Raw genomic sequence first — 27,216 nt, forward strand, 5'->3', positions numbered from 1 at the left:
AAAGAGATGAAATAAATCTAAAGCTTGTTTTTACTAATACATATACCCTGTAAGTAGGGGTTTGCCCACTACTCGGGTTCTTGTTTGCCCGGCAAACCCTTCTTTTCAAGGCGGCCTAGGTGCTCCTACCGGAATTTCGGATTTTCGTAACACAACAAAAAAGGTAGACAAACAAAATCAATAACAATTTACCGACTTTATTGTCCTCCAACTCTCCACTTCACTGCTGCTGCTGGTGACTCACTACTGCGGGCGGAAAGGCGGGCGGTTTCTTCCGACCGGCCGGGACAACAACGGCCGCGTTCTCCTTTGGTCGTTGGCTGCTCCGGCAGCAGTCCTTGACAATTAGGTAGGGAGGTGAGCTTGGCTCCTTTGTTGGAAACCTCCCTAGCGACGTTGGTGACAAATCACCGGATTCACTTGCTCCCCGCAAGGAATCCCGGAAGACACCGCAGTGTTCTTCCCAGGTGGAGCCGTTGTCCTACCTGCTTCCCTCTCCTTGACTGTTAGCTGTAGAGGAGAGCAACGCTCGTTCGATTTATCCTCTACAGCGAGAGGGGCGGTTGCGTCGGATCCTTAACCGTTAGCCGGGGAAGCGAAAACTCCTTTGTACTTAGCTAAAATAAAAATTCTGGACGTCTGTTGTTGCTCGTGGTCCATCACTTTCTTTCTCCTTTTTACGATGGCCGCCTTCTGCACGACCAAAACAAAGCGACACTCCGCCTCGATGCATAGCTGTCATCTCCCTTGCAGCATAACCAGCAACCAATTCAACAGCAAGAGGAGAGCGGTGACCTACCCAAGCCCTATGTTATTTATACAGAAATATGAAACCAAATTTTCTACATCTATCTGCACAAACAAAACCGTTCACATACGTGAAAATGAACAAAAATTTACAACTTTAACGTGAACGGTACCAAACAGCGGTGAGCATAATTTTATGTAAATAATTACACTCTACGGAGTGAATAGTTAAAAAAGGGTATATTTCCACCCAGTGCTAAATTGTTACCCTGACGGGTTACGATCTCGCCCACACCGGGTGGAAAAAAATCGACAATAATTTTTTTTTCTTAACCTAACACCTAACACCGACACAATAATAATAACGAAATGAATAAATAAATAAATAAACAAAGAAAAACTAACTAACCCCTAATCATTTCTTCCGCAACTTATAAATTTTCATCTCAAAAACTAATCGACAGGATGTCCTCATTGATGAAATCGACGAGAACATTTCAAATGGGCCGATAAACAAAACGTAAACAATTCCGGTTAATACTTACTTCAAATGGATACTAACAAAGCTTTATACATACCTTAAATAAGCGGATTCTGAAACCTGGCTGTCGGGGAAATAATGGATTATCGAAAAGGCACATAAGCAAAATAACTTGTTTTGCTTATGTTCCCTTTCACTTCCCTTAAAAATTAACGGCTCATAAACACCAAACAACAAAACGGAAAAAATTGTTTATGGGCCTTTTTCTTAACCCATTATTGCCCAACTTATTTTTCACGCGCATCACAAATTGAGTTTTCCAATCGGAAAAAAATAATGTGATCATTCCAGTAAAATTATTTTAGTACTCAAAGTAGCTGATATAATAAGGAACAACCAGTGAAAATTTCAGATTGATCGATTATTTGGTTCCTGAGATATCGTGATCGCCGCGAATGAACTTTTCAATAAAATACAACTCCGAGATAATCGAGTTTTACTGTCGGTGCAGCGAGTTAACAGCCTAGCATATCAAACACTACGCACCGCCTACGAGTGGTCAATGGATAGCGGTCTATGAATAGATGTAACTCAAGTTATAGTATTCCGATCTTAATAAAATTTTGAGAAAATTTTCCTCAGCGTATATAGTTTCAGAATGTCTAGTTATCAAAAATTCGAGTTTTTTAATCCTGACAAAAATGTGTAACCCCTTAAGGGAAAATTGAATAAAAAGAAAACATAAACACCGGATTAACCACTCTAACTTCTCTAAACACATTCTGCAAGAGTATATAAACAATATTAACTCATTGATAATGTCTGTTCTGCGTTATTGAATGAGTAACAGGAGTTATTCTTATCACCTACTATATATAGTAGGTTGGGCAATAATGGGTTAATGAAAAAGACTATACTTGAAAAGGGAACAAAAACATCGCAACACCAAGAAAGGGATCAAAATAAACGTCACATAATCATTTGCTGTAAACAAAAGGGCTCACCCGCACGCACTATAAGCTAACGTCTCGCCGAAAAGGGATTATGGGAGAGGGCACAAAACCAGTGCAATGTTTCAAAAGGGACCAAAACATTTATCTACAAAAAACTTTCAAAATACAATTTTTTTAATAAATCTGTTATATTATTCGGAAAAAATGGTTAATTTAGCACGACATTGAGTTGTTTGGTCCTTAAATCAAGCTCCTGTTCATAAATGGGAATATAAAGTACGAGGTAATTTTTCAGACGCCATTTTCTCAACATGAGCATATTGTATATAATGTCTTATGAAATGTTGACGTCGAAATGTTTGCCTGTGTTTGGTCTGATAATACTGACAGCATACGCGAAGCGAGAGGCTATCAGCCATCGTCATCATTCGGCTATGGGTTGAACCAGACCCTGTTCACTTTGACAAAATTCAGTCTTGAACTCAGCAAAGCCATCGAACGTGTTCACATAGAACTAATCATTTACCCATTTCACACAACTACACTACTAGAGTATCGCAAAGCGCGCGCATATGTGAGAGCTGTCATTTTTTGACATTGAAAATGTCTTACTGCACTATCTGGGGCAGAGTGTCATTCTAAAATCTAAAATCAAACGATGTCACGTTTTGCGTCACTATTTTGAACGCTAATAACTTTCTTATTTATGAACGGATTTCCGTCTGGTTATCACCAAACAATCCGGAATTAACTGAAATTATGTTTTATTGCTATAGTGTTTTTGTATTTCAATAGCACGCTATTGAAAAACAAGCAAAAGTGAACAGATCTCGAAAACGTGAAAATTCCCATACATCAGTCAAACTATCCCCGGCAGCGCCGTCGATAGGGAGCAGCTTACCCGAGCAAAGGCGGATAACAGAATGATTTCACATTGATAACATGTCCTGTGATCTTTGTTATATTTTTGATATTATGTTATCATCATTTTGAATTTCTGATAACTGGCTAGTAACAGAGTTTGTTATCAACACGGGTTCTGTTACTAATGTTTTAAATTTTGAATCTAATGATTGTACCTTTTTTGTAAATGTATTAATTTAGTTTATTTGCGATTAATTCAAAGTAGTTGTATATGGATACTTTATTTTTTTATTATTCTTCTTTTGATTTCCAAGTTTTTTCGCAACAAAATTTCATATAAAACCTATTCCTAGTTAACTTGTGTGTTTGGTTTGCATATGGAAATATAATTGGTTTTCGTATTATTCTGCTGAACTACAATGTTAACACAAAGTTTAATATCTTTCTGGACCTCTTTAAGATAAATTAGATCGCTTTTCTCGTACGAGTACATATTTACGTTAATTGTTGTTGTTAATAGTTTTACTCCAACAATATATATTTTGTTAGTTTTATCTGTCAAGATATGTTCAATATGAAAAAAAATTCCACTCATATTGACAAATGAATCGTCGTAGCCTAATTTTTCACAAGCTTTTCTGGTACAATATTGAACATTTTCATAAATAAATTTAGCATGGTAACTGAACTCCCTTTCACAAATAGTATGGTCAATAATTACATCGTTACCTATTTCGAAAAGTAGTGCATTATTAAACTTCAACTCATAGGATTGTTTTGCACGCCAAAGTCTAGTATGCCATGCTTTTATCGGAGTGCTTATAAACATTGATTTGTTTTGACAAATTCTATTGAAAATATATTTACTTGTTATTTGTAAAACAGGATGATTGTTACCTATTCTGAATGCTAGAATCATTCCATTTCCGTTTTCGTAAGGAAAAAGCGACGAGTTCCATAATGCTCCAAAATTTCTAGCGCATTCAGCCAAATGCATTAATACATGTACGTTGAAGAACATGTTTTCTTCACCAAACAATTTCTGAAAATTACGAACGAATTGTTCTAATTGTTTTTCTACTTTATTAATTGTTTTGTGTGTTAGATGGGTATCTAATAATTGGAAAATGCAAGTTGAGAGTAGACTAAAGTTTTCTAAATATGTTTGAGGTAAAATTCCAACCATACACGGATAAAAATAGTGAAACAACATGTTCTCCCAATCGCTTGCCTTATTTTTCTTCATATCTTCGATTTTCCCTGGATATCGAGGGAATGAGCTTGGCACCCGGATGTTCAACATACGTTGTTCAACTTCCTTTAACCTTTGCCCAATGTAATGAGGTTTAGAATGATTTGTCGACGCTGTATACAGTTCCCACATTTGCCTTACTACACCAAGTAGTACTGCATGCATATAGTCGGGTGGAAAACCTGCATAAAAAATAAGCAACAGATAAAATTCATGTAATATTCATCAAGTAGCTATTGCGTATTACCTATAACAATATCAAAGTAAGGAATGGATAGAAACACTGAAAGACCTTTGATTCCATAAATGGCGCTTCCTGTGCAATGAGCATCTATCATTTGACGTCTAGTCTCGGTATGGTTTCTGTACTGAGATTTCTTAAAAGGATAACGTAATTGATTGCCAAGTACAACTTTTCCTTCGTGTAAACACAATGAACAGCCAAATTTTCCATTAAACTGAGTCGAGTTCTGTAACTTCGGCCTGGCGACAGAATCCAAGCAGTTTTGTACGACAACAACTTTATACATATCGGTTCCTACAGATATTCCATTGCCCAATTTAATGATTTCTTCACAAAATTCTTTAAAAAATAAAGGTATATTCGGTTCGCCTTTGCTTAGCCATACTGCTGCTAGCAATAAATTGTTTTTATCGAAGCGAATTCGGGGTGGAAGATTATTCAAAGTGACAAATATGGGATAGCATGGCTTATTGATGCTCCAGCGGTATGCGGCGGCTCCATCAATGTTAATTGATAGTGTTATCAGTTTTTCAGGGATTTTCGCGGATATTCGCTTGACGATTTTACCATGACTAATATCACTAACCGCTTCCAAACGGACAGTATCTTCGTATTCAGAAATTTCTTTCTGATATTTAATCATTGTCTCTCTCAACTGCTGCTCAATAGGAATAACCATGAAAAAGTCAAATTGTTTGCTTCCACAATCTAGTATAGTGCAACTAGTATTATAATTTGGCACAGATTTGCCCAAACCAGACTGACATTCTGCGCAAAAATAAACACGATACTGTTCGTATGGATCGGGAAACGTTGCAGAAAATGTTTCGAAACTTTCAGCAAACAATTTAGATCCTGCCATCACATTCAGCATTCGAAGCAAATCGACTAATGCACTTTGAGTAAGATTATGTCTTATATAATAATTAATGATCATCAATTGAGCTTCTCCTAGGGTCACAACTGAGTCGAATTTAAGTTTTACATTTTTATCGGAAAGTACCTAAAAATGTAATCTATTAGTAAATTCTCATTTTCGATCATCCATAATTACCTTGCGTAATTCAAACCAGTCATTTTGGTTTTGTTCTGAAAAATATTCCACTCCGGGTTCAAAGTTTTCACTGGATGACTCGGAGCTTGCGCCAGATGAATCTTTAGATCTGTTTAATTCATCTTCATACATGGTACGAGTCTCATAATCGTTTATATACTCGACATCATCGTAATCACAGGAAGTAGACAGCTCTCCTGAACATTCAGGATTTATATCCAATGAACATCCTTCTTCTATGAAATATGTATTTGGTAGAACTGGTTGCTCGGGATATATATCTTCAACATCAGCATGTGATTTGCTCACTGCGGTCTGTTTTTTCTTCTACGAAGTTGACAAATTATGTCGATGTATTTTTTAAGTAATACATTAATATACAGAAGTAACTTACCTTATGGCCATATTTCGCATGAAAGAATTCTTTGGCAATGTAATAGTGCCTTTTATTTCGCCTAATATCCAGTTATAAAATGTTTTTAAACCAAACTCAATAACCTTGTTTGTAAATAGGCAACAACTTTTCTAGTGGATATAATTACAAAGGCGCAATTTCGTAGAACGATTTCTCCATACGTTCAGTCCAAAGAGAAGAGAGAAAAGACGAATAGTGTGAAGCCAAAAATACCTTATTAGGCAATCCATGTGACGTTTCTGATCAGCTGATTATTTCTTGTATACTTCTTCTGACGTTACTCCGAGGGGTGAGACGTCCGACAATATCGTTGATTCGGTCCAACATCAAACGAATCGGCCTAACGAAAGATGCTTGTCGGATGAGTTTTTCTGTTCGCAGGAGTAGACTTGTTGACACAACCCACCGCTGAATTGTCAAACAAACGTCTAATGGATTGCCTAATTGTGCAGACTAGAGTCAATATAGAGTTCCGTACAGAGGAATGCGCAACACTGCGTAGAATACAGACTATTTAATTTTTGTGGCAACCGGAATAGTTGCTGTAACTTTGAGTGACTTTGATCAAATTACAAAATAAATTCATACTGAATGAAAAATTATGCAACTTTATCGTGGCAAACGAAATATCCCAGAAAAAAACCACTTCAAACATTATTTCATCTGATTTATTGAATGCTAATTAATAATGAATAAAGTGTTTAAATTTATTCAATGAATTCGAACCAACGCAGGATTCAGGTTATTTTAAACGGATTTTTCTCGGATGAACTTGACACTCGAATAGAACAGCAACAAAACCATGTCACTGTGACAGAACAATAAGAACCATTTGCAGTGAAGTCCAATGTTATACTACAATACCAGAATAAAACTTTTACAGTTACCAAGGGGGTTAGTTATGTATTGATTTTTATTTTTTTTTTTCAATGTTATTTAACAAATTATTTTGTTCCACTCATTTTTTGCAGAAACAGTAACATTCAATGCTAATTTACTGTATTATTGTTTGTTCAAAAATGAAATTAATTGTTACTTGAAATTTTAGTGTAAATTTATGGCAAGAACACTGCTTTGAATAACGTTCAATCGCTCTTCAATCACTGAGAACTGACATATAAGTTGGAATTGAAGGTTACCAATTTGTTTGCTTTGCTCTCCGTATATCTCTCACTGGAGGATAACCATCGCCCGCTACTCGATTGTTTACACTTTTATGAGCTATCTTACTATATGCAAGCCGTGGTTGATGTTATTCCTGCACGTCTTACTTGCTCCATGACGTATGACTACTGTCAAAATAAGGACTGTGGCATATTAAAATTATTATTATGAGCCACGGCTTACATATACTAGGCTAGCTCGTTAGAGTGTAAACATTTGACGAGAGCGCGTCATAGAAATTGTCGGCGAAAACAATTACATGAAATTCATATATTGTTTGCTGCTAACGAATGATCGGCACCTGGTAAATCACAAGGAAGCTATGCGGATGTCCAAAACCTTTGCAATGATCAGTAAATTACGGTGGGATATGTTTTCTGTGGCATGCATTAAAATTCCCGATTTACGCAAATAATCACATAGATGCACTGATTATCCACTGTATCTAGTGTAATTATGGCGTAAGTTACGTCAAAAATCCATTGCACACTATTTTTTCCACCGTAAGCGCTCAAATATTGTCAATTAACAACTTTCGAGAAATCCGTTTGTTTATCTCAACGTTTTCTCTGACGTCACCGAAAACTGTCAATGCGCGGAATAGCAAGCCTCCTTTCTGTGAGCCGTGATTATGAGCTATTGGCCGCCATATCTGTCAGTGTCATTCAAATCGAGCACGAGATCTGTCAATGGCCCTCGTTCCAGAAGGATTCGAAGCGATACTCTTCGGATTGAGTGCTTTTGACAGGTCTCGTGCGCGATTGGAATGACATCGAGATTCAGTGTTTTTAGTTTACTCCTTTGGATACGTCAAATTTCCACTCATTCGTCTTGTTCAGACTTTTACTAGAGGAACATAGCATTTGACAACTTTGAAGGAATAAAGTATATATAGGAATGTTCAGTTTTCATTCGAGAAATCCATATTTTGTGTTGCGTAATCAGCAATGCATCAATATTATATTCATAATTTTATATAAATATTTGTTGATTTGTTTATAAGCGCGGTTTGTAAACAAATTTCGAATACGTTGTTGTCTGTTAATGCTATATTCGTAGTTTGGCGGTGACAAAATGCAGAACACTGACAGCTCTTATTTCAGAAATAGGACAATAGATGCTGATTGGCAGCGCCGAAAATCACCACCACCATTGATGATAATCTAAAAGGAATTCAAAATTATTCAATTGAGTCGCACTCAAATCAATATCAATGAAATGCGCCTCGTCGTTTTGTAAAAACACACCGAATCAATCGATAACAAGTATAGTTTTCCACCATTTGCATTTAATTTCCAAGTTTGTTTATCCACTTTGTTCGGCGTTTTGTTGAATGTAGGGCTAGTTTTTTGTAGGGGTTTGACGTCTTACACGCAACACAAAATACATTATGAATTTTAATTTTAATGGAAAGAAATGCATTTAATATCGCTGATTTAAAAATGCTTGGCAAGTGATCTGCCCCTAGATTAAATCCGAAGAAAATCTCTTAAAATCCTTCTCGAGCGAAGGCCATTGACATGTATCGTGCTCGATTGAAATAACATTGATAAATAAATTGTAAACAAACGGTAGAGGTGGCGAGTCTTTATAAAAATGAGATTCAGTTTCTTTAGATAAGAAGCATGACGACAGCTGTCAAAAATGGACCTGGAATCACGGAAGATCCCTTAAGCTTTACATAAACCAGTACACGCTACGTTACATAGCGGTACTTTCCGAAGCCCTGCTCAACCGGAATGACATTTGCTGCACTCTTTTTTTACTTGTCTGATCAGTTGCAAAGGCCTTAGTATAAAGGTACGCAAAGAGTGTGCAGAAAGTGAAGCCAAAAAAAAGTCTACCTATCAAGCAAAATTAGAATCTAACTTTGCTGCAGAGGTATCAGAGATAGATTGTCCTCGATAGGTAGGCTTTTTTTGACTTCACCCTTTGCGCAGCTGTTCTCTATAGACTGTGATCAGCTGTTCACAGGTTTTCTAAAAAACAGCTGATCAGCCAAATAAACAAAGAGCGCATCAAATGTCGTTCCGCTCGAGCTGGGGCTCGGAAAGAACCGCTATGTAACACAGCGTATTTTGCTTGATGTGCTTCCTCCTATTAGGTTTTACACCAACCTACATAACCCCAGAAATAAGCCGGAAGAACTTCGTTTGACAATTCTCGGTGGTTTGTTTACATAGAAGTTACGTGAGTTCGAATGTGACAGATGAGCACCCGTTGCACTCACACTCGCGCAACTGACAAAGTAAAGAAACCACCGAGAATTGTCAAACATGAACTTCATTCATCATGAGTTCATTCGTGTCGTCATCTTGTAGAACTCAATTGGGTTTTACACTAACCGACACAACCCTACAAAACGAGCCGGATGAACTTCGTTTTACAATTCTCGGTGGTCTATTTACGTGGGAGTTACGTGAGTTAAAATGCAACAGATGAGCACCCGTTGCACTCAAACTCACGCAAATAACAAAGTAAACCACCGAGAATTGTCAAACATGAACATTCATCATAAGTTCATTCGTGTTGTCATCTTGTAGAACTCAATACTTCTCTTCACAAAACCCTCATGCTCGTTTGGCTGTACTTTTTGACAGTTCGTTTAGCTGTCGTTTGCCCGTTTGACTGACAGATAATCAATGTTACATTTTCGACAATTCTTGAGCGTTTTTTCAAAACGTCATATCTGCAATGAGTTACTCTCTTTGTTTACTTTCTCTTCTGTTAATAATTCGTCACTTTAACATTTATCCCTCAACTCTTTGCATAATATGCTAGTTAAAACCACCGTCTTTTGATCTGTACTGTAAAATAAGTGAAAAGTGTTATATTGACGCCGTAAAAATCGAAAGAGAAAGTAAACAAAGAGAGTAACTCATTGCAGATATGACGTTTTGAAAAAACGCTCAAGAATTGTCGTCACTCTGCTTAAATACACTCTGGTTTGCACGTGTTGTCAAAGTTGTGTGTGATAATTATAACGGTCGTGTTTCATAATTTGATTAATTTTAAGCAGCAAATTTGAAAAAATGGGCCGTAAAAGAATACCAGCAGCTAAAAAACGAGTTCTACGAAGTGCAACAAACAAAAATATTGAGTTTGTAATAAATAGACTACCGGAGTTGAAGGTAATGTATGCATTTGGATTATTGCTAATCATAACCTAAATTTTCATGCATTTCTAGGAAGCGGAATCAGCAACTCCATCACCGAACAAATTGGTTAAAATCGACTCAGGAACAATTGATGTACAAAATAACACATCTAGCTCTGATGTACTAGTCAATCTAGAGAACAAGTTTGATACAAATATAGGATTTCTTGGCTCGGACAGCGATGATGACTACTCGTACGGAATTTCAACTCTACCATCCACAAAACCTCGAACATATCGAAGAAAGACAATCGATTTATTGGTAGGAGACTGGAATTCTGATAACCAGGATTTGAGTGTTGATAATGCTACCGAAGAGAATTGCGAAGAAATGTCTGAACCTACTCCGAAAATCCTGAAATCCTCTGGTAAGCGTTTTACAATATTATTCGTAATTGATGTAATAAAGTGATTGTTTTTAGAATGTACATGCGGTATGTCAAATGAGGCTAAGAAGTACAGAAATTTGTATGAGGCTCTGCGTCAAGAACTCACTGGTAAAATTGAGTTTGAATGTTGTCTGGTTGCGATATGAATGGTAAAAATAATTCTTCCACTTTACAGATTCGACGAAGGAAAGAACGAATGAGGAGAAACACGAGAAAATAGTTAGAGACAATGCTAAACTTACAGCACAGAACGCTAAACTGCAGGAAGCCTTAACTTCAAAGCTGCTGCCACAGCCTGTAGAGCCTTTTAAAGATGTAGCTGGGGATTTTCTGGATGCCGATACGATTCGTAAACTTTCACTTGAAGCTGACACTGATTATTTGTTCGTAAAATTTGTCATGATGAGGCTTTGGCCTGACGGATTCAGTGATCGATCTGTAACGGGCCGTGCGTCGAACAATCCTTCCGGATGTTCGAAGTCGACCAAATCGTTTCAAAATGAAGCCGAAAATAACAGAAGCGACCACCACTTGCAACCCCTGGATTCCAATCGTATTGGCAGCGCAGCAAACTGCGAGAATACTGAGAGAAGACAAGTCTCCAAGCGTCCTCTCGAAAAAGAAATGGTGCAATTTGTTTTATGTGTCTTTTATGGTTATGTTGGATATTTACAATAGCTTTAACACATTTTCTGTTTTTTAGCTTGTCTTTATCACCGTCGTATCTTTTTGCAGGATGATGCATACACAGCAAACGTTCATACCAAAGCAGGCAAGTCATTGATGACACGAGTGATTGCGAATGCTACGCGCAAATGAGCCATGTTTTACTGTTGTTGATTGTTTTATTTCAGGGATTATTTTTTGTTACAAAATTTTTAACCTGTGAATTGAATTTTTTGTTTCAAACTTATCGTTTGACACAGATGTGTGAAAATTACTACAATATTGAATTAAACTGTTTCAAGCGGCATAATTATATGTTTTTAATAAAAAATATCAGAAATCTAATCAGTTATCATTATATGGATAGGAATCCTAGTAAATAACAGGATTTGTTATCAAAACTGTTACAGCATTAGTTATCATCAAGAATCAGTTATAACAAAATGATAACTGGATGAATTATGGGATAGAATACAACATGTAACAGAATTTGGTATAAATTTGAAATCAATGATACTTTAATTTGTTATCAGTTTGATATTCGTAGTATAAACCTGCGTTATGATTTTTGTTATGTTGGCTGTTAATTCAAGCAAAATGGTAACAAATTTAGTTATCAAATAGATGATAACCAGATAACACAAATTATTATCATTGAGATATTTTCCTTTGCTCGGGTAGTGATTCAAACGAGCACGAAAAGTTATAAATAAATGTGCCGCGTGACTGTTTGAATCAGTTGTTGCTGTTTTGCCAGACAAGTAACATCGTGCCTATAGCGACTCGTACGACATATTGGAGCACCCAGCACACTACGCTTCTATGAATGACGTCATCCTCGACTATTTAAAGAATTTCATTCCTTGAGCGACTTCATTCTCCCTTCGAACGTCGGGCCGTAAAGAACAGCAGTAGCAGTCATGCATGTTGACAATGCGCTGCGATGAGTGCTGCATTTGATCACTGCTACCGCTGGGGGTGATCCAATGTAAATAGCGCGCGGCTGGAAGAGTTGGCAAACCTCAGTTAAAGCTGAATAATTGTTCCATTCTGCATGTTATTATTGTTAAATTAAAAGTCCTTTTAAAGGCTATAACAATAAAGAACAAATTGGAATATTTCCAATCATTGACAGCGATAATCCAATTGCGCAGTTTATATTCGTTATTTGTAGCTTGCGCGTATATCGACAATCTGAAATTTGCAACAATCTGTCATTTGTTCCAATTAAATTTAAGCTACTTAAAGTACATTTCCAGGCTGAAATCGGTGAAAACCTGTGATTTATTAAATATAATCTTTCGGAAACATAATCCAAAATTCTGCAATGTTTCAGAAAATTGGAGGATGTGGCAACACTGCTAACTAGCGAAAGCCGTACTAAAAAGAATCCTCAAATATTTTTTTCGTTATGCTGCATGAAGGCAGTCCTTCTATCACCAATGCGAAAGTGATAAAAGCCGATGTCACGTTTCATACTATCAGTATTTCAAATTATCTGCTGAAGGGGAAGGTTGTTTGTTTCTTTCCAATTTTAATTATTTATCCGATGTAAGTAGCGCGCGGCTGGAACAGACGGCGAACCGTAGTTGCGGCTGACTGATTGTTCCATTTCGCATGTTATTTTTGTAAATTAAAAGCCCTTTTCAGGGCTATAACCAACAAAGATGAACAAATTTGAAAAATTCCTGACAATGACTGCGATAACCTAAATTCGCCGTTTATATTCGTTACGTTTTGCTTGCGCGTACATTGACAACCTGAAATTTACAACAATCAGTGATTTGTTTAATATTATCCTTCCGAAACAATACAAAAATGTACAGTTATTTAAAAGTATATTGCCATGCTGAAATTGGCGAAAACCAAACCAAATCCAAAGGTCTGCAATATTATAGAAATTGGAGGATGTGAAAAATCCGCAAATATTTTTTCGTTATTCTGCATGAAGGAAGTCCTTCCATCATCAGTGCGAAAGTGATAAAAGCCGATGTCACGTTTCAAGCTATCAGTATTTCATATTAGATACTGAAGAGAAAGGTGGTTTCTTTTCATTTCGAAATATTTATCTGATGTAAGAAGCGTGCGGTTAGAAAAGATGGCAAACCTTTTTGTTATTTTTCTTAAACCAAATGCCCTTAGTTAAACCAAATGCCCTTAGTTAGTTTAGTACTTTTCATTCCATAGCACGCGTGTTTGTGCATCCCACAAATAGTCCTTTTCAGGATTCCATCAATGGACCCCACATATAGAACATTTCAGAGTTAATGTTAATTAAACCACCGAATATATAAAGATGCATATGTTAAACTTTCTTCGTTTACGAATAATTTGATTTATGAACAGTTATTTTTCTATCGTGCTTGCAAACATTTATTTGATAGCAGGTATTTAAAGATAGATGTAAGGTTTTGTTTGTAAACATCATTAATTTATGTTCACATTTCGGGGATTTGAATAAAACTTTTTTAAAACTTGAATTTGTCAAACTACAGATTATCAATTTTAATTTAAAAATTCAACAATTATCTCTAGTGAAGAAAAGCATGCCTGTGTGTAGTTCTGAAACAGTCGATGACATTAAGATTTTAATTTGGCCACGGATAATATTGCTTGCTCATAAAACTGGCTGCATTTTCAATGGCATCGTGGTCGTGTCTTGTACACAACCCTTAAATTTTTTCTTTTCGTCGCTCCAATGCACACGGCGCGTTTGTGAATATCGTTCTGTTCGAACCGACATGAGAGCGAAGAGAATGGTAGATAAAACGACATCATCAAAGAGAACGCAGCACATCCTTCTGAAGCGCATTAGCTAAGCGGTAAGGAATGACGGGTAGCAACTTGAAAAAGTATACTGAAAGAGACTGTTTGAAAAATATTTTTCGATTCTCGTTTTCATTCTGCGGCTCCCAATACAGATTGGATAGATCTATCGCCAAGTCCATAGCTGAGTCAGTCTGCTGGGACTCGCATTATTTTTTTTAAATAATGAAGTGTTCGGTCAGTTCCTAAAAGATCTACGCGCTGAAATCTTTCCTATTACTTTGAAACCATTATTATATGCTGCCTCCAAAATCTGCAGCCCTTTAATAAATATTACAGTGAGAACTGGTTGGCCTTTTTGGATTTAATTTTCTTTGTAAATGTTCACTATAAACGATATGCTCGCATATTTCATGAACGATACAAACAGTTCTCCAAACGAAAATTATAATCATTCCTCATTTTTGAAGTAGAATACTTCTAACGTTTCAATAAAATTTTCCCAGGTTTGAAATGCGAATATCTTCCGTTCTACTGATCGAAATCGCAATATTTTTGCACTATCTGATCGGAAATTCGTGCACGTATTTCGTATAAAATTTCGGAATTAGTGCGACTACTATAAATAAACCAAAACAAGGATTTTTAGAAAATCCTTCGAAAACAGCGATGAAAATGCGCAATTTGCAAGCACATCTCACGCAAAGCCGTCAAAAAGGAGTATGTAAGCGTTTCATTACATACGAGAATATTATATATACAGGTCACGCGAGCTTGTTATGTATCAGTGGGTGCTCGCTTACCACACGAGCAACATACTCGTCCGGACGGTACAATGAGCGGTATCATGTTTGCGTTCCCGTACCAAGCGTCATCGCACGGTTCTTCGTGATAAAATCCAGGGAATCACCAAATCCGCCATTCGGCGTCTGGCTCGTCGTGGTGGTGTAAAATGCATCTCCGATTTAATCTACGAATGTTGATGGTGTGCAGGAAAATGTCATCCGAGATGCCGTGACCTACACTGAACACGCCAAGCGCAAAACCTCAATGAATGTCGTCTATACTCTGAAGCGGCAGGGACGCACTTTGTATGGATTTGGAAGTTGAAAAGGTAGAACTCACTTGTATCATTATAAAAAAGGCCCTTTTCAGGGCTACCAAAATCATTTCAAAGAATAAGTTTGCATTTTCTGTTTCATGGACTGTTTCTCCCTGGAGAGCAATTTGGGTTAAACCCTAAATTATGATTTATTTCAGTACGCAAATTGCAAATATGGTCAGAAACAAACTGGAGTGAAGTGGAAAACATTTTTACTAGGCGCATTCAAAAAAGGTTTCAATTCTCAAACATTTTACAAAGATGCGTATTACATTACTCTCTTTACCCTGAGTGTTCGATAATCTCCGTATTGGAAACACAATTTCAGTTTTGTTCTTGGGAAGCAGTACGGCTTGGATATTTGGCAACACACCGCCCTGAGCAATTGTCACTCCGGAGAGCAGTTTGTTCAACTTTTCGTTGTTACGAATCACCAGCTGCTGAAGACGTGGGATAATTCGTCTTTTTGTTCTCACGGGCAGCATTTCCTTCCAATTTCAACACTTTAGCAGCAAGGTATTCCATTACAGCTACTAAGTAAACGGCACTCCGATGCGTTCAACACAATTTGCTTGTGTATCAACCAACGAAGGGGAAGGGCTACGAAGAAGACATATTGAGGACAACACAAAAAAGGACGAGCTTACATTGTGCTGTAGTCAGGTATAAAAACTCAGCATGCTGTTGCTCACACTCAGTTCGTTTGCAGCATCAGCATGCAGCAGTTCGTTCGCAGCATCTCCCGCGAAATTCAAACCGCCATCCGTTTGCTGCTGTCACAGAAGAGTTGGCCAAGCACGCCATCTCAGATGGCACCAAAACTGTTACCATATACACCAGCTCCAAGTAAAAATTTCGAGCACTGCCCAAACAAAAGGCCCTTTTCAGGGCCATCAATTTATCAACAAAGAATCGAATTGAAATTTTGTTATTACAAGCATCCGGAAGAAGCTTGCCAAGAGCGTTCGATGGCAAGTAAGCTACTTGTGAACAATATCGTCGATTTCACGTAGAATGACACAAAATAAAAAGGTATCATTTGTGTGTTTTTTTACAGTTTCGTGTTTACTAGGCGCATTCAAAAAAGGTTTCAATTCTCAAACATTTTACCAAGGTGCCGTATTACATTACTCTTTTTACCCTGAGTGTTCGATAACCTCCGTATTGGAAACACAATTTCAATTTTGTTCTTTGTCAAAAATATTTGGTCGACAAACGAAGGGGAGGAGCTACGAAGAACACATATTGAGGACAACACAAAAAAGGACGAGCTTACGTTGTGATGTAGTCAGGTATAAAAACTCAGCATGCTGTTGTTCACGATCAGTTCGTTTGCAGTATCGTAACTGAAACTGTACATCTACGTCTACAAGGTGCTGAAAGAGGTCCATCCAGATACCAGAGTCTCGTCGAGCATCATAAACAGATTTATAAGACATTTTCGAATGCAGCAAACGAGGTCTCCCGCCTGACTCATTACAACAAGCGTTTGACAATAACCTCCCGCGAAATTCAAGCCGCCGTCCGTTTGCTGCTGTCAGAAGAGTTGGCCAAGCCGTCTCAGATGGCACCAAAGCTGTTACCAAATACACCAGCTCCAAGTAAATTCCGAACACTGCCCAAACAAAAGGCCCTTTTTAGGGCCATCAATTTATCGACAAAGAATCGAATTGAAATTTTGTTATTACAAGCTTCAGAAAGTGGCTTGCATGAGCGTTGGATGGAAAGTGAGCCACTTGTGAACAATATCGTCGCTTTCACGTAGAATGGCACAAAATCAAAAGTTATTTGTGATTTGTAGACAGTTTAGTGTAATGATTCAATTTACAAAAATCGAACGTTTTCTAACGTTTCGATACAGGTGCTCCGTTTCAAAATTTTCTGCCAGAATGCTGCCTGTTTTTTAAACGTGAAAATCTGCTGTACTGAATGAAAACCTTCGATTTTTGCGCTGATTGGAAATAGTTGTGACTAATTCTGTAGAATGTACAATTACTGAAAATAACGGATTTTGTGAAAGCAGTAGTTGGTCCGTACAATTCGATTCCAAGCGAGCCAGACTAGTTTTCGTTGGAAAGTCCACCTCTGACAATAGAAGTAAACTATTTTATTTTGAATTCAACTACAACTTCCTTGAAAACAGCACAGCTAAAAAACTTTTGGGAAAAATGCGCAAACCTAAATTTTCCACTATAATGGAAACTACCTGTGCCCCCGCCGCACAGCATCACCAAGATTGATAGTAATTCAAGCCGGGAGGAAAGAGGTTGTAAGGCAATGGAAATCGAAAATTTCATTTATATCTTACTGGAGTATAATTGGCTGGTCCAGAAAAGAACTTGTTGGTTTGTGGTTTATTTTGGGTCACAATTTAGGCCCGCTCGATTGCTGATAGCTGTGAATTTCTCGCAGGGCGACAGTTTCTGTTCGGTAGCGATGAGGCTTTCCAACGCCAACCGTTACTGGGGCACTTTTACACGGCCTTCGTTGCTTACTGCTTGCGGGGAGGCTTTCCTCCGGTGGACTTACGAGTATGTTTGGTACGGGCCATGTAGCGAAAAAATGCTGATCTGCTACTTCTCTGATGCTGGTAGTAGGACGACGGTCAAACGCTCGTTTTCGTGCCTTCATTTATAAAAGTTCAACAATATTTTCAAAGAATGTTGCAAATTGACAACTTGATAATTCCAAAAATACTCCAAATAAACTATGTATGTGCAAAAGACGACAAAATCGCAAAGAAATTGCTATTCCAGCACAGAATTTCCTGTCGGGAAATTGTTTTTTGGCGGGTAAATTTGCTCGATAGAAATGCAGTTCGTCGATTGGTCCATTCAGATTCGCAATTTCAATTTTGTTCATAGTCAAAAATGTGTGATCGTCCTGAAAAGGACAGTTTTTACAGCAATATGCATTTCATTTGCGAGTTTCAGCGTTCGATTTATGCTTTTTTTCGGTCTTCTTGGGAGGACTCCTGATTGGATGCTTTGTTTTTGAGCAACGGTCACTTGTTTGTGCAACTTTTTCGATGTTACGAATCGCCAGCTGCTGAAGACGTGGGCTAATTCGTCTTTTTGTTGTAACGGGCAGCATTTCCTTCCCATTTCAACACTTTAACAGCAAGGTATTCCATTACAGCTACTAAGTAAACGGCACTCCGACGCGTTCAACACAATTTACTTGTGTATCGACCAACGAAACGGGAGGAGCTACGAAGAACACATATTGAGGACAACACAAAAAAGGACGAGCTTACATTGTGCTGTAGTCAGGTATAAAAACTTAGCATGCTGCTGCTCAATATCAGTTTGTTTGTATCGTCTTATCATTTACGTCGATCCAAATGTTTCCGAACATTGTTAAAGGATACAAGAAGAAGCGGCCGTCCGTTTGTAGCTGTCAGAAAAGTTCACCAAGCACGCCGTCTCAGATGGCACAATACACTAGCTCCAACTAAATTCCGAATACTGCCCAAACAAATGGCCCTTTTCAGGGCCATCATTTATCAATAAAGAATCGAATTGAAGTTTTGTTATTACAAGCATCAGAAAGTGGCTTGCCAAGAGCGCTGGATAGTAAGTGAGCCCCTTGTGAACAATATCGTCGGTATGTCGTAGAATGGCACGAAATAAAAAGGTATCATTTGTGTGATTTGTTGACAGTTTCGTGTAATGATTCAATTTATAATAACATTCATTAAATGCTCTTTTTAGGATTACCATATAGATAAATATGTTCGAATATTTTAGATTTCGATGCACGTGTATTGATATTTCGGTATTTCCATTAGAAATAACGAAATAACTGCTTTTAATACAACCTATCAGAAGATAGTCAAAATTGTAGCATTTGTATAACCAGTCTAAAGTGTATTCTACTTCACTCCGGTTATGTCTCTGACATTACCCAACCATCTTTTTTTTTCTTCGAAACCAGGTGGAACAGTTATAGTTAAGTCAGTCCTGGTACGGGTCAGGTGGATAGTTTGGGTAATGGCTGAGCTGGTCCATGCGGACGACATGCACTCCATAGGAGAAGAAGGGATGATAGACGAGGAAGGATATGAAAGGTTTGTTGAGCGTAATGTTAAGTCATTTAGTATGTCCGTCCATAAGTCAGTACATTGTCAGTATTATATCCGACTTTTCTTGATCTATCTTTTTTTGAGTTGTCCTACTTTCGCATATTCACGTGTATTCTAGAATGATCGCGCGCGGACCGTGAATTTGATACTTAATTTTTCGTGTGCGGTTCAGATTCTAGAAAAAAGTGGGTTCTTACATATCACTAGAGTTCTCAGTCATGTCGCCAAGGAACGTGTTACCTTGTGGATATGAGCTTTATTTTTCGATTGGTATAACTGAATATATGGACCTAAGTTACTAGAATAGAGGATAAAGATTTCCGGACGTGATCGATTCATGATCGCGCGCATTTGCGGGTTCGCGTTTGAGACCGCGTTTGTAACTTCGTAAGTACTAAAACGTTCACGTTTTTACCGGAGTGCTGCGATCGTGAATGTAGGTGTGCGTAGATGATCGCGAAGAGCTCAAGTATTGTTTGTTGACGTGTTTGTCGCGCGTGCTCGTGTGTATGTGCCACGCGGAACGTCATTCTGATATTTAGTTTTCGGTGTACGGATCACATTCTGACAGGGAGTGAGTTACTTCATATCACTAGATTTCCCGGTCATGTCGCCATGGACCGTGTTGTCCAGTGTATATGAGAGCTTTCTTTTTAATTGATTCAATTGAAAGCATGGACCTAGACTTCTGGAATCGAGGATAGAGACTTCCTGACGTGAACGATTAATGATCGCGCGAGTGGGGGAACTGTAGGTTCACGCTTGAGACTGCGTTTGAGTGATTACAAGTGCTGAGACGTTCATATTATCACCGGGATGTTATAATGTCTGGAAGAGCGCGGGTATAGGTTGCGTGGATGGTCGCGAAGGGCTCAAGCATTTTTATATTTGTTTGTCGCGTGTATGTGACTTTGTACATACGATTTTTATGTAGTTTAGTGGATATGAGCATTATATTTTTGATTGGTCCACTTGAAGGTATTGGATTTATGCTACTAGGGTCGAGAATAGGGGATTCCGGACGAAACCGATTCATGATCGCGCGAACACGCGCATTTGGAGGTTCACTCTCGAGACCGGGATTGTTAATTTATAAGTGCTAAACCATTCACTTAGTCACCGGGGTGTTATACTTTTTACGAGATCGTGGGTGTGGTCGTGCGTGGATGATCACGAAGGACTCGAGCGTTTGTATGTGGACGTTTTTGTCGCGTGTGCTAGTATGTATGTAACTTCGCGTGGACACATTATTTTTATTAGCGTGCGCATGTTCGCGTATTCTTCAATGATCGCGCGTGAACGTCTTGTCTAGTTTTTATTTCTATTGGTCCAACTAAAAGCATGAATTTGGGCTGCTAGGATCAAGGGCGGAGACTTCCGGACGTGACCGATTCATGATTGCGCGAGCTTAGGTTCTTAGGTTCCAACGTTCACCTAATCAATCGGGGTGTTTTAATATTGGCAAGATCGCGGGCGTTCGTATTTGTGACCAGGTTTGTGTTATCGCGTAGGCCACGTTTGTGCGTTTGGAATGAGAGATTGTTAGTGTATATGAGAAAATAAGCAATTTGTGTTAGTGAGTGTTAGCATGGATCTAATTGAAAATATAGCAACAAAAGAAGGGTGCCTGTAGAGAGAATTGGGCCTAATAAACCCACATTGTATATTATTAGACCATGGCAGTGGATAATAAAGGTCACCAAGTTAAGTACTAAAATTGATCACAATGTAGCTTAACTAAAAAGAAAATAATTGTATCCCAAGTTTCTGTGATATAATCACTGTAATACTGCTTTGGTGGAAAAGCCCCCGAACCACATCAAGGTACAGTATCATGCCGAGGGCTTTTTAGCATTTGTGCATCCGACGGAATTAGATACAAAATTGTACATATTTCCAATCAGATAGCACAATAATCTTATTTTTTCATTCGGTACAACGGCAGATATTCACGTTTAAAAAATCGGGTTTAATTCCGGCAGAAAATTTTGGAACGGGACCCCTATATTAAAGCTACCAGTACACTGTTTGTCATAACGTGAAATATTTGATGAAGCAAAATTTGATCAAATAAACGTGTTAGAAAAACAAATTTGACAAGGCCAGTACACGAGATCAACTCTTATACAAACTTTGTTCATCAAATATTTGCATTGATGCGTTACCGGACGTTACGCCTAATATTGTTTGACAAACATAATAAAACAAGTTTGATGGATCAGTACACTGTTTGTCAAATATAGTCAAACCGGCGTATACGTCAAACAAATCGTCATGCGAAAAAATGTTTGTGCTGTTTGAACTTCATGAATTTTCAAGAGTGCAAACAGTTGAAATATTTGTGTTAGCGCAGGAATGCGATATCTATAGAGTACGTCTCCTGAATAAGTTTTACAGCGACACAGAGCATTTCAACACCATTATAAATACTTCAGGCGAGCTATTTTGAACGTTTAAATTGGCTGAGTTTTATGTATGTCAGCTGGAGGAAAACAAAACCCCAATTAGTGTGTGTGAAAGGAATTGCATAGAACTCTACAAGGTCTACCCCAAAAAAGTTTAGGCAGACTTCAATTGGACAAAAAATGATTAGAACGGGAATTTGAAAAATATTTAATCCTCTTGTATTGTTGGACATACAAAACGGCGATGAACACGGTATGGATTTTAGTTGCATTTCTTGCTCACTTGTTTATGTACTTTCTCACATTTACAGTTAAGTGGCCATATTCCTCCCACAGCTCCGACAGATGTGGTTTCTGCGCTGGCCTATGCAGAGCACTCTTTCGGCGCGTGCTTGCCGTTACGGAAGAACGAAAGGAACAAATCAGGTGCACCCTGACGATGCCAAATTTCTCCATTGCCTCGCTAGTGCAATCTAACTACATTACATGTTACAAACGCCGCCGAACCCTCATACAGCAGTTAATTATTTCCGAAAGCTGCTTTCAGATTTGGCCTGGCGCGGAAGAAGTTGACATCAAAGTGGATCCAGAGTTAGTACACGAGGACGCGGACGATGAGCGATCAGACATCGAAAACGCAGTGGGAGATGCTGATGAATTAAACATTTTCCTTTGGAACCAAAAACCGAAATGCGCATCAAGGGAGAGAATGGGAAGATTTACGTTATTAGCGGGATGGGAGAGGAAAAAGTTGAAAAGGGTGATTTGCAGAACGATTCGATGGCACACGAGTAGGATAAGGTTTTACTTATTTTCTTTTCTGTAAATTCCAATTATATACTGTTTACTGTTACAGGTGAAAAGCCCTTCAAATGTGTCCCCACTGTTCGAAAACATTCACTCAATCGATAACGCTGAAGATACACGTCAGGTTGCACACCCGGGAAAACTCCGTACGTGTGCGAATACTGCTACCGAAGGTTCACTCAATCCTACAATCTGACGGTGCACCTGCGAACCCAACACAACCAGATAGTATAAGACGCGAAGTCGACGTGCTGCCCGAGCACAAATGTCGCGTATGTAGCAAGGTCTACCGATCGGCGAAAAGTTTCCGGCTGCACGAGAAGTTGCATGCCACCGGGAAACTGTACCACATGAGCAACAAAAACAAACACAAACGGTTCGACAGAGGTTTTGAGAGATCTGGAGACGGACGATAGAGAGGCGATTTGCCGAAGCTAAAATAACTTTCTCGTTCCCAAATTGTTAAAGCCACCAAGCACAATACCGGGCGACTTGAGCAATTTGTCCTGAGCATGTTTTTGGGAAGTGGTGAGGATAGTGTACGCGTTTATTGGGTAGTATTTGGCGCACCAACATTAGTAGCGTAAATATCCAGCGCCAGACGCAGGTTCCGTTTGATGGATTCGATGGAATCGCTATCGACAGACTCTTCATCATCTCGACTTCCATGAGCTCATTCAGTACTTTATGATAAAATAACAATAGTCAACACAGGCTACGGTCCGACCAGGATATAGAATTCAACTAGATACATTCGACAATAATACCACGCAAGACTGGCAGTATACTCAACTGCTGTATGCTTTTCAAGAGCAGCTGATGAACTATCGGAAAGGATTCAAAAGAAATGGCATTTGCTTACATTTCAGCATGTATCAAAAAATTAAATTCAAATAATTTGTACCTTTCCGATTTATTTAAGGCATAATTTTCCTGGAAAGACAAATACCAACAATATCAAAATAGCGCCGAATTTTTTTTTAACGTGTCGAATGAATTATTTAAAGTCACGTAAATAAAACAATCAATCAGCCGAATTTCAAACCTTAACTTTTTTTCGTTTGGCAACAAATTCTGTCAAAACAAATCAGTTTCGCGTACGGCGTATTTTGCTATCCTGAATGAGCAGAGCATGTTTGTCAAACTTCTCCATCAACAAGTTTGACAAATTTCTCCATTAACAAGTTTGACAAACTTCTCCATCAACAAGTTTGACAAACTTCTCCATCGACAAGTTTGACAAACTGCAGCGTTACGCTGTTTGTAGTTTTGACAAACTGGTCAGTACACTGTTTGACAAATAGACAAATAATCGCTTTGACAAACACGAATGAAAAATTTGGCAAACTGTGTTTGATCAAATATTGGAAGAGCCAGTACACAGCAGTTCAAATTTATTTCACGAAAGATGTCAAATATTTGACGTTATTACAAACAGTGTACTGGTAGCTTAAAACGTTAGAAGTATTCTACTTCAAAAAATATTTTTCTTCACGGACAACGACTTCACGGCCCCCTAGGGGTCTGCGGGCCCTAGGTTGAGAATCACTGTGCTAGACCATTACAACCACCATACTGGCATATTCCATCATTATAACGATCACTTGAATATCAATTCAGTAAAACTCACACACTAAACGGAATGACGGCAGAACCACCTTTGGTGGTAACATCTCAATTACCTTTGGATGTGCCTTTTACTCAACTTTTATGCTTGAGATGGAACTCTGTTCTCTCTGCCAATATTGATGTTGCTTCTCAGTTTTGCACGACCCAGGGCAGCTTGACCTTAATCGATGTTACGTTAAATTCGTTATTCGTTGGTTTTATTCACCCCGCTCCCCTAGTACGTCTCAAATTTTTAGTTCTCCTCGGTGATTCATGGCTTTTCCCTGTCAATACGCGACATCATTTATGAACGCCTTTGGTAATATCTTTAGAGCAGACAATCCAATGAAAAATAGGATTGATAGGATTTCTGTGCGTTTTTAGCACTTTGTGTCATATCTTTATACAAACCAAATCAAAAGTTAATATAACGACAGGTTATTGTGTACTATAGTTGACAATAAACTACTAATTACAAATTACTTTCTCAATAAGGAACGAAAAACTGAAAACTTACCTCATCTAAAATCTCCCGGTTTCGGTTCAACAATTCGGGCAATTCGTCGATCATTTTCTTCAATCCTTCTAGACCATTTTTTTCACGAACTGTTTTAGCTTTCTCTAGCAGCGATGGGGGCAAGGTTGAACCACTAGCAGTTATCTCAATTGCCGCTGGAAGATTGTAGCTCGAAAGTAAACTATTCAACGTTTGAGTTGCTTCTCTTAACTTCATAATCTCACCTAAAAAAAAAATCTTAAGAATCTTCTCCGACATAGATGCAGCCGTTATCCAAATAAATATTCCATGTATATAGGAAATCCTACAGAACATGTGACATTTATGCGTATACTGGCATGGTAGGTTGTGAAAATTAACCATTAATGATTTCATTTTTTCTCGAATCACACGCTGCCATCGCATGATGCAGTACAACTGGAATCAGATCGACGAATAAATCTTTAAAATTTAGGTTCATTGTGGTGGGGAATGGTAAGACTTTCGCTAGTTGTGCTTTGCCTGGACCAGGTAGCGAATTGATATCAGGAATCATTTCGTTGTAGATAAAATCGTTATCCTTTTTCGCTTCAAATAAATTTCGTTGTGCTTTACCAAGATACTCTTCCAAAAACATCAATTTTCCAGAGCGAGACTGTGCTATTTTGAAAAGGTCAACAGATTTTTGCAAGCGGGATATTTCCTCTCCCACTGCCTTGTTGTTTTTTGAAACTAGACTATGATAGAACATAGTGAGAGCATGGAACCCAGCCTGTTTCCCAGCAACAGTTGGAATCCACTCCTTGTCCCATAGAGTACGAATTGAATCTTTCTGCAGTAATCGCAAGGCATCCGAATACATTTCTTCACACTGGCAGCATAGCTTTGCAACTACTAAATCCTTCATGTTGTCTTTGATCGCCTTGAACACAAAAATTTCTTGAGCTTGAGCTAACATCAAACTAGCCAGCGCACTCAATGTTTCTGGTGTCAAATCTATGGTTGGTTCCTGCGCTATAATTGCTGGAACGACACTTTTCAGGTGTGTAAAAATTCCTGCACTTTGCTGAAAAAGTTTAGCTGCCAGTTTCAGGCCATCGTCATTATCCAGACTCTGTGAAGCGGCTACACCACTTTGGAGAGCGGCTATATTGAAGAGGATGCACACTTTTTCGTAACTCAGAGATGCAATGGCTTAAATGAATAGATGATATATTAGGAGTACCATCATAAAAAAAAAATACTCACTAAGGCTCGCTCGCCCTCCAAAAATAGACCCTTTATCGAATGCATCTTTCCATTTGAACGGGACCTGGAAATCTTGAACAAGTATTTTCGTCTCCAAGGCACACAATTGGTCGTAATAGCTGTAATAAAATTAAAATAAACAGAAAAATGGTCTGACGTTCTCTGTTGAGTTGGCGCATTTTACATACCCGTAAATAATTTCCAAAGAACTTTCATACTTTTCAAAAACTTTCCAAATTGCTGTACTTCTTTGTTGATTAAATTTGTTTATTGCCTCGCCGATTTCAGATGTCTTTTCTGGTCCCAAGTTGTTGTATGAGCTCTTAATCAAATTGTTCAGCGGCCTGACCATATCGACATCCGTAGGTTTCTTTGAAGGAATAGACAGCAATTCCGTCATTTTTTACCAGTTCAGTAGAAAAGAACTTTAAAAAAAAAAAAACAGTTCAGATTTCAATAAACTCGTGTGTTGAAATGATGAATCATGAAATTGAGCCTCGAAGAAAATTCCTTGTCGTTTTACACTGAAGCAAAAAAGATATCCGAACTTCATGTCAGATGTCATGTCACGACAGGTCACGACTACCCACATTACTTTTACAGTAAACGGCAAGTTACGGCGGATAGCCTAGAACAACGTTTCAATAGCCTACCAATCGCCAGCATCTAGTTTAACCTGCCTGTCCGCCATTTCGTTTACTGGGTACAGACACTTTATATAACAGACTAGCGGAGAGAAAAACAGTAAAACTAGCAACCATGAATGTAAACTGGCATCACGGAAGCTCACATACCCAGTTAAGTTCAGCCGGAAATGAACCGGAATTCTGGCTGGTTCCAGTTCGTATTCCGGCTCCAGTGACACAACCGATTCTAGTTAGAATCGGTTGTTGCACTGGAGCCGGAATACGAACTGGAACCAGCCAGAATTCCAGTTCATTTCCGGCTGAACTTTACTGGGTAAGCTTTCCATAGCCCGAATAGAAATGTACAGTAACAAAACCATGATTTTCACTGTGACAGTACAGTAATTTTACAATAATTTACAGTAAGTTTTAGTGTTATGCTACAATACAAAAACAATAAACTTTAACTTTTTTACAGTAAATTTCAATGTAAAATAGACTTTTACAGTGAAAAAGGGGGGTGGTTATGTATCTTAACATTAAAAAAATCAATTTTTCTCCATACATTGTTTTCTCGAAAACAGTAATATTTAATGTGAATGCACTGTATCAGTTTTTTGCTGAACGGTGAAATTTATTGTTACATGAAATTTTATTGTAAATCTACTGTGAGAACTTGGTATCGAAC

General features: G+C 38.2%; 1 protein-coding gene across 1 annotated transcript in view; it reads right to left on the minus strand.

The window, feature by feature from the left end:
• Positions 1-26,438, minus strand: part of LOC131689529 (programmed cell death 6-interacting protein) — a 38,178-nt gene extending 11,740 nt beyond the window's left edge. Inside the window, exons 1-4 of the mRNA XM_058974724.1 lie at positions 26,091-26,438; positions 25,903-26,021; positions 25,036-25,848; positions 24,676-24,899 (exon numbers count right to left, since the gene is read on the minus strand). Coding sequence (XP_058830707.1) covers positions 24,676-24,899; positions 25,036-25,848; positions 25,903-26,021; positions 26,091-26,302 — 1,368 coding nt within the window. The 5' untranslated portion in view covers positions 26,303-26,438. The remainder of the gene's footprint in view (positions 1-24,675; positions 24,900-25,035; positions 25,849-25,902; positions 26,022-26,090) is intronic.
• Positions 26,439-27,216: the final 778 nt, after the last annotated feature.

Source organism: Topomyia yanbarensis, chromosome 3, assembly GCF_030247195.1.
Source record: "Topomyia yanbarensis strain Yona2022 chromosome 3, ASM3024719v1, whole genome shotgun sequence".
NCBI lineage: Eukaryota > Metazoa > Arthropoda > Insecta > Diptera > Culicidae > Topomyia > Topomyia yanbarensis.